Genomic DNA, 9,121 nt, shown 5'->3' with positions numbered 1-9,121 from the left:
AGCACCACAGGGGAACTTGTTGAAAATACAAATGCTCGGCCCACTCCCCACGCACTAAATCAGAAATCCTGGGGGTGGGACCAGCAAGCCTCACACCAGGAAGTTTGAAAACCACTGTCCACTGTAATTCTTATGACCACGAAATCTGAGAACGACCGCTCCACATGTAGACGGTCCAGATGGTTCTTCTCTACACAGTCCCCAAGGGGAGGGGTCAACTCCACAATCGCCTCATGGACAACTGCATATTTGTTTTGTTTTATACTTTCCTGTTTTAGCTCACAGACTCTAGAACACCCCCATCCCATTCTCCTCATATGCACTATCCAACTTTGCATCCCACACACAAAAAGGAGAAAACTAAGTCCTGGTCTCTAGAAAGAAACAGCCAGAAACCCCGAAAAGAAGAGACACGCATGTGGCAAGTGAAGGCAGAGCTACTCCATTCCATGAGGAAAGAGCTTTGGTCGGGACAGGGCAGGTGCCGAGGAGGACGAGGACACATGAGCTTTGCAGGAAGGTGGGATTCTCTCTACTCTGGAGAGCAAAAAGCCAAGCAGTCTGTGACCAGATGTGCTTCCAAAACTGGAGCTCAGGGTCCCAGGAGGTGCTGGTGAATATGGCTGTGCTTAAGAGCTCAGACTCTACAGTTAAGGAGCCAGATCAAGGCCAGGTCTCAGCACCACCCCTTCCCAGCTGGATGAGCTTGGAAGGGCTTCAGTCCCTTCATCTACAAAAATCTCACCAGGCTGAGCTATCAGTCAGAAAGTAAAGCACTGAGTACAGAGTAAGAACCTGACATATGTGATAAAATGCTCAACAAATCACGGCTGCATTACTGTTAACATTTCCACAGACAAGCAGATTTGAATGAGTCTGGAAAGAGCTGTTTTGGCGATAGTAACACAAAAGCAGCTCATTTTACCTACAAGGAACACTCAGAAGGCTCCAGTAGGATTATATCAGTTTTCATCTATCTCATTATGCACCACCCCCCTAAAAACAGAACTATTTCAGCAGTATACATACTTTTTTTTTTTAATTGAGAAAAAGAATAATATGCATTAAATCACTAATACACTGAGCTGGTCAAGCCAAAACACACCAGAGCTTTTCTTCAGAGGTCCTGAACCATGCCCAGTGGAGTGAGCTACACATCTAGTGCATAAAGACTCACATGGCAGAGTTCAGAGGTGAAAAGCCTGCACCCACTTGTGACTACCAGCACACTCACTGGGCACCCCGAACCTGTGCAGGCAGACCAGCCCTCTCAGCATGATGATAGGGAAACTGTTCATCTGCGGGATTTTTAAAAAAAATTCCCAACACCAGGTTAAAGAATTTTCTCTATTAGTCTCAATTTGCAACAAGTTTTACCACAAATGGGTGCTGAATAAAAATGAAAGCCTTTTTAAGACACCCAATGAAATAATCATATGAGTTTTCTCCTCTAAACTGTTAAGTATTCAACTACATTAGTATATTTTTTAATGTTGACATAATCCTCCTTTCCTGGGATAAACTTAAGTCATGATTTTACTTTACATGTTGTTAGATTTGTACTCATTACTCTATCCATTATTAGATTTGCTATTATCTTATTCAGGACTTTGATATCGATATTCATGTGTACCATCAGCCCAAACTTTCATCTGATAATAAATGTTTGGTTTTGTTTTCAGTTATATGGCCTTATGTCTTACGGAAATAAATCCACTTTTGCAATTCTTCTATGACTGGAATCTTATTTCTTGGATATTTGTTAAAATTAATATATTAAGTCATTTGAATTTGTTGTTATCTTTGCGTGACATTTTTCAGTTAAGAACCTAAGTCAGGTATTCCCTAGTGGCTCAGTGGTAAAAAAAAAATCTGCCTGCCTGCCAATGCAGGGGAGACAGGTTCAATCTATGATCTGGGAAGATTCCACATGCTGCAGAGTAACTAAGCCCGTGTGCCACAGCTACTGAGCCTGTGCTCTAGGGCCCGGGAGCTGCAACCACTGAGCTCACATGCCCTAGAGCCCATGCTCTGCAACAAGAGATGTGACCTGTCCTCAGTCACTCAGTCATGTCCGACTCTCTGCAACCCCATGGGCTGTAGTCCACTAGGCTCCTCTGTCCATGGGACTGTCTAGGCAAGAATACTGGAGTGGGTTGCCATTCCCTTCTCCAAGGGATCTTCTCTACCTAGGAACTGAACCCGCATCTCCTGAGTCTCTTGCCCTGCAGGTAGATTCTTTACCACTAAGCCACCGGGGAAGCCCACAAGAGAAGTCACTGCACCACAACCAAAGAGCAGCCCCTGCCCGCCGCACTAGAGAAAGAGCCTGCACAGTAACAAAGACCTAGCACAGCCAAACGAAACACAAGTATACATACACATATTCAGACAGGCCGCTCTTTCTCAAAACCCTTCGTTGGCTCTCCATTTCACTCAGCAAAAGTCCGTACAACGGCCTGGGCCGCCCAAAGCCTCTCAAATCTCACATATCCTACCTCTCTCTCCCCTGCTCACAAAGAGCCAGCCACATCAGCCTCCTTCCTCAACTATGGCCAGCAATCCGCCTCCAACTCCGTTCTTGCTGCTCCCTCTGCCTGAAAGTTTCCCCTGCTGAAATCTACAGGGGCTTCAGAGCTCTATTCTGATGCCCCTCTATCAGAGAGGACTTCCCCGACCACCCTCTTATAGAGGCAAGAACCCCTTCTTCCTGCCACACTGCTCTCATCTCCTACCGTGCCTTACTGTTACTATGCTACTTTTAATATATATATAAATAGCATATTAACATAATATACACAATTATTAATGTTTGTTTCCTATCTGTGTTCTCAAATCAGCAAGTGAGCTCCATGAGCACAGAAACTCCACGGGTTTAACTGCCATTTCCCAAATGTCTAGAAAGTGCACCTAGTTCATGTTTAATAAATTAGTTGAATAAGTTGCAAATGCCTCCATTTCCATCTAGCCTTTCTTAGATGAAAACCTGGGCAGTGGCAGAAAAAGGCTCCTCGCCTTACTCAGGAAAGAGCCAGAGCATCTGCTCCGGGGACCTCATGCAGGAATGGCTGCGTAAGTGTGAGGAGACTCTAACAGTGGCCTGTGCGGTCAAGGAGCACTCACTTCCACACTCTTTAGTGCCAGCACATTGTTCTCACTCCTCTGGGCAACTTCCACTTTGGGGGCCACTCCACAGATGCCACAGATCATGTCATTGTAGTCTCGGACAGTGAGGCACTCGAAAGCCCAATAGCCATTGCACAGCAGCTCCTGCAACTGGCTCAGCTCCTCCGAGGTAAGAGTCTTCTCTGGAAGGAAAGCAAGAGCTCTGAGAAGTTCACAGAAAAAGATCTGGAGGCCACGGGGATGAGCAATGGCCAGGAAGAATAGCAATTCTGTAAGAATGCTTCTCTCCTAAGAACATCTAAGAGGTGGTGTATTAACCACTGGAGTGTCAAGCACCTGGGCCTTTAGGTGTTCAGGTAGCAACTCAAAGGGCAATTGCCATCAGAGTACTGATGGGTGTACCCAGCACCCACTGGGACCCAGACACTGTGCTGAAAGCTTTGAATACATTCTGTCATTTAACTTACATCTTTATGAACCAAGAGCAGTTATTATTTTCACTGTGTAACTTAAAAAAAACTGAGATATAAAGAATAACTCACTGAAATCCACATTGCCACTAAGTAGCAGAGGCCAGAGTCAAACACAGACCATCTGACCCTAGGACCTTTGCTCTACTCCATCTCACCTCATAGCAAGGAAGGGACAGGGGGCTGGATTCTATAGGAATGAATGGAGAAAGGTAAACAGAAAGAAATGAGGGAAGCAAGGGGAAAAATCATTTCTAATAATAAAGACTATGGTGACCATGCTCAGGTCTCAGTGTCAGCTTTGGAAATGGGGGCAGATTTCCAGAAGCTGTGTATTCAGAGTGAACTTGATTAGCATATACTAAGGCCAAGTCTACCTATGACCAAAGAATGAGCTTCTATAAAGTCTATTCAATCTTGTGCTGAAAGCTGCTGGACCCGTGGGAAGACTCATGTTTTCCAAAGTCAATTCAGCATTTGTAAAACTCAAGAGGAGGGCTATGTTAGGAAGTCAGTGTCTCCTTTTCAAAATATCAGACTCTCCTCCAGGTAATTTTTTCAACAAAAGTCCATCACTGAAAATTCCCAGGGAGTCTAGGACTAACCTTGGGAAAAGGGAGGAAGCCAACCTTTACCTGTCTGCTCCTGCACTGACTTCAGAAGAGTGCTGATGGACACTCTGGGGTCCTCTCCCAGCTTGATCTGGTTTCGGATTGCAAAAAGCAAGTCCAGGCTCACTAGCAGCTTATTTCCCACATTAAAGAGACCTGCAGATTAAAAAGTGGCAACAGAGAAATTCACTGTTAACAACATCCACAATGGCAAAAAACTGGAAACTAACTAGGTGCCCATCAATGGGGAACATTAAAAAAATAAACCACGGTACATTCATAAAATGCAAAACTAGAGGTCACCTGCAAGTTGGTAACCTACAAGCAGCTGTGAAGGAAACTGTTTAACTGGATTCTATTGTACCCGGAGCACCACATGCACTTCGCAGCATGCAGGGGCTGCTCAGAAACACTGTTTGGAAGATGGCAGAGTAGAAAGACGTGGGCCCACCTCTTCTTATGAAGACACCAAAATCCCAACTGACTGCCAAAAAACCATCAACAAACAAACGCTGAAACCTACCAAAAAAGACATCCAACATCCAAAGACAAAGTAGAAGTCACAACAAGATGGGAGAGGGGAGCAATTACTATGAAATCAAATCCCAAACCCATCAGGAGGTCGACCCACAGTGGAAAATAATTGTATCACAGAGGTTCTCCCACAGGAATGAAGTACTGAGCCCCACGTCAGGCTCTCCAGCCTGGCGGTCTGGCAATGAGAGGAGCAGCCCCAGGAGCACCTGGCTTTGAAGGTAGTGGGGATTGATGGCAGGGATTCCACAGCAGTGGGGGAAACAGAAACCATTCTTATAGGGCTCACACAAGGTCCTGTGTGCATTAGGACCAGGGGAAAAAGTAGTGACCTTGTAAGATACTAGAGGGGCTTCCCTGGTGGCTCAGACAGTAAAGAATCTGACTGCAATGCTAGAGACCCGGGTTTGATCCCTGGGTCGGGAAGATACCCTGGAGAAGGGAATGGCTACTCACTCCAATATTCTTGCCTGACAAAATCCCATGGACAGAGCCACCTGGCGGTCCACAGTCAAGGCTGTGTATTGTTTCCCTGCTTATTTAACTTATATGCAGAGTGCATCATATGTATGTACTCTGCCCAGCCTGAAATGCCAGGCTGGATGAAGCACAAGCTGAAATCAAGATTGCCAGGAGAAATATCAATAACCTCAGATATGCAGATGATACCACTCTTATGGCAGAAAGCAAAGAGGAACTAAAGAGCCTCTTGATGAAACTGAAAGAGGAGAGTGAAAATGCTGGCTTAAAACTCAATATTCAAGATGAAGATCATGGCATCTGGTTCCATCAGTTCATGGCAAATAGATGGGGAAAAGCAAAAACAGCAACAGATTTCATTTTTGTGGACTGCAAAATCACTGTGGATGGTGATGGCAGGCACAAAATTAAAAGATGCTTGTTCCTTAGAAGAAAAGTGTCAAACCTAGACAGCATATTAAAAAGCAGATACATCAATTTGCCAACAAAGGTTCACATAGTCAAAGCTATGGTTTTTCCAATAGTCATGTATGGATGCAAGAGTTGGACTATAAAGAAAGCTGAGTGCTGAAGAATTGATACTTTCGAACTGTGGTGCTGGAGAAGACTCTTGAGAGAGTCCCCTGGACAGCAAGGAGATTGAACCAGTCAATCCTAAAGGAAATCAATCCTGATACTCACTGGAAAGACTAATGCTGAAGCTCTAATACTTTGGCCACCTGATGCAAAGAGCTGACACAACAGAAAAGACCCTTACGCTGGGAAAGATTGAGGGCAGGAGGAGAAGGGTGTGATAGAGGATGAGATGGATGGATGACATCACTGATTCAACGGACATGAGTTTGAGCAAACTCAGGGAGATAGTGAAGGACACAGAAGTCTGTGGTGCTGCATTTCATGGGGGTTGCAGAGAGTCGGACACAACTTAGTAACCAAACAACAACATGACCCAGCAGTCCCAGTCCTCAGCATATTGTTGTTATAGCGAAGAGGCTCTTTAGTTCCTCTTCACTTTCTGCCATAAGGGTGGTGTCATTTGCGTATCTGACATTATTGCTATTTTTCCCAGCAATCTTGATCCCAGCTTCTGATTCATCCGGCCCAGCATTTCACATAATATGCTCTGCATATAAGTTCAACAACAACAATATACCTAGGCATAACACTTGGAGAAAACCATGGTTCAAAAGGATACGTGCACTCCAATGTTCACTGCAGCACTGTTTACAGCAGCCAAGACATGGAAGCAATCTAAATGTACATCAACAGATGAATGAATAAGATGTGGTACATATATATAATGTTCATTAAAAAGAACGAACGAGGACTTTCTTGGTGGTCCAGTGGTTGAGACTTTGTTTGTCAATACAGGAGACACAAGTTTAATCTCTGGTCTGAGAAGATTCCACATGCCACAGGGCAACTAAGCCCTCGTGCCACAACCACTGAAGCCTGCGTGCGCTAGAGACCACGCCCCGCAACAAGAGAAGCCACCATGATGAGATGCCCGAGCACAACGGCACCACTCACTGCAACTAGAGAGAGCCCACATGCAGTAACGAAGACCCAGTGCAGCCAAAAACAAAAAACAAAATATGCCATTTGCAGCAACATGCATGGACCTGAAGATTATCATGTATGTGAAGTAAGCCAGACAAAAAAAGGTAAATATCAAGACATTGCTTATATGTGGAATTAAAAAAATGTTAAAAATGAACTTATTTATTAATACAAAAAAGAAAGAGAATCAGAGACTTAGAAAACAAACTTGTGGTTATTACCAAAGAGGAAAGGAGGGGAGGGATAAATAGGGAGTTTGGGATTGATATATATACACTACTATATTTAAAATACATAACCAGGGACTTCCCTGGTGGCCCTGTGGTTAAGAATCTGCCTTGCAATGCTGGGGCCATGAGTTCAAGCCCTGCTTGGGGAACTAAGATCCAACATGTCATGCAACAACTAAGCCCAAGTGCCACAACTACAGTCCATACGTCACAGTGAAAGATCCCACCCAGAACAATGACGATGCCACAGGCCACAAGTAAGACTCAACACAGCCAAGAAATAAACATTTTTGAAAAAATAAAATAGATAACCAATATGCACCTACTGACAGCACAGGGAACTCTGCTCAATACGCATGATAACCTAAATGGAAAAAGAACTGTACATGCCTATGCGTAACTGACTCACTCTGCTGTACACCTGGAACTAACACATTTTTAATGAACTATTTGTTGTTGTTTAGTTGCTGAGCCATGCCCAACTCTCCCGACCCACAGTCTGTAGCCCGCCAGGCTCCTCTGCCCATGGGATTTCCCAGGCAAGAATACTGGAGTGGGTTGCCATTTCCTTCTCCAGACAATCTTCCAGACCCAGGTATGGAACCTGTGCCTCCTGCATAGGCAAACTATATTCCAATATAAAATAAAAACTAAGAACAAACAAACAAGAAATCATTAATAATAATAAAGTAAGTTTAAATGCTGTGACATGAAGTTTTCCACAATACACTGTTATATGAAAAGAACAACTAATAAAACACATATCACAGGTTTTTTTCCTTTTTAATAAAAAATGAAATATCGCCTTACCACCCAATTCAGTCCTTATCACCAAAAGGATTACCATTCCTCCACCTCTCACAGTTAGTTATACCATGAGGAAAGGCCAGGAGCACCCTTTCGCCCAGGGATGTATAGGGAATATGAAAAAGGCTAATAACATCAACCCTATGTCAAATCCTGGGATCAAAGACCCAGAAGAATTTAAATGTAACTAATTTAAGGTGAATAAGAGAGGGTGGTTTTACATGTGCACAAAATGAACAAAAGCAAATTTTGGCATACAATTCCCAATAACAAATGGTATAGAGGAGTGGGGAAGACCTTTTTAAACATGATACCAAAGGCTAAGACGACAAATTAGAGGGTCCAAGTTCTGATCACATAAAAACTCAAACAAGGGAAAAAAAAAAAAAACATTACACACACAAAAATCCAACTCTCATGTCCAAAAAAATCAAATTTAAAAGACAACTAATAAACTGATGACAAACTCCATCAACAAAACAATCCCAAAGAATGAAAATGTTTACAAAAGAAATTCATAAAAGAGACTGAAAAACACAGAAAACATATAATCTTCCCAGCTGTCAAAGAAATACAACAGGAGGACAGTGATCAAGATGGTGGAACAGCAGGGCATGGAGCTCACCTCCTCCTACAAATAATAAAAAATACATCTACAAATGGAACAATTCACGAAGAACATCTAAACACTGCAGATCGGAGACTTCCGAAAGGGCAAGAAAATCTCCATATAACCAGGGAAAAGGGGGGGGCGGGCGGTGGTGGAGGGCGGTGGTTGGGGAAAGGAGGGAAATCAGGATGTGACCAGTGTCCCAGGGAGGGAGGGAGATGTGAGAGGGGAAAGGTTCCTGCACCTTGTGAAGTCCCAGCACTGGTGGGGAAACCAGCCTGGAACCAGGAGGAGCTTAGATGCCTCAGGGGGAGGAGGTGGGAAGCACAGCAGTCAGTGTGAGGAAGGCAAATCGGAGACTGACTTTGCACAGGTGGTCAGTATGGCCTCCCTGTACTCTCCTGCCTGAGATGCTAATCCACCTGTGCAGGCAGTGGCGGGGTGCTGAAGATTGAACTTCAGAGACCACATCTGGGAAGACGACTGGGGTTGGCTGCATGGAGACAGTCTGAAGGGGCTGCATGGAGACAGTCTGAAGGGGCTGGAGTATGGTAACTGACTGTGTACGTGAAAGAAGCCTGGGCCTCCCAGTGGGGCGAGAGACCACTGTTGGGGGTTACACAAGGAGAGGGGCAGGAGCACCACAGGGGCGCTTCTTTTCCCACACATGCTGTCAGACAACAGGACATTCTA

General features: G+C 44.4%; 1 protein-coding gene across 4 annotated transcripts in view; it reads right to left on the bottom strand.

The window, feature by feature from the left end:
* HMGXB3 (HMG box domain containing 3) overlaps positions 1–9,121 on the bottom strand; it is a 62,011-nt gene that overhangs the window by 8,470 nt on the left and 44,420 nt on the right. For all 4 annotated transcript variants that reach the window (XM_010850557.1, XM_010850554.1, XM_010850556.1 and 1 more), the window contains 2 exons: positions 4,232–4,363; positions 3,124–3,308 (listed from right to left, as the gene is read on the bottom strand). In XM_010850557.1, coding sequence (XP_010848859.1) covers positions 3,124–3,308; positions 4,232–4,363 — 317 coding nt within the window. The remainder of the gene's footprint in view (positions 1–3,123; positions 3,309–4,231; positions 4,364–9,121) is intronic.

Source organism: Bison bison, unplaced genomic scaffold (assembly GCF_000754665.1).
Source record: "Bison bison bison isolate TAMUID 2011002044 unplaced genomic scaffold, Bison_UMD1.0 scf7180017864291, whole genome shotgun sequence".
Classification (NCBI taxonomy): Eukaryota; Metazoa; Chordata; class Mammalia; order Artiodactyla; family Bovidae; genus Bison; species Bison bison.
The sequence above is the reverse complement of the archived record's forward strand: the minus strand, read 5'-3'. Positions and strand labels throughout refer to the sequence as shown.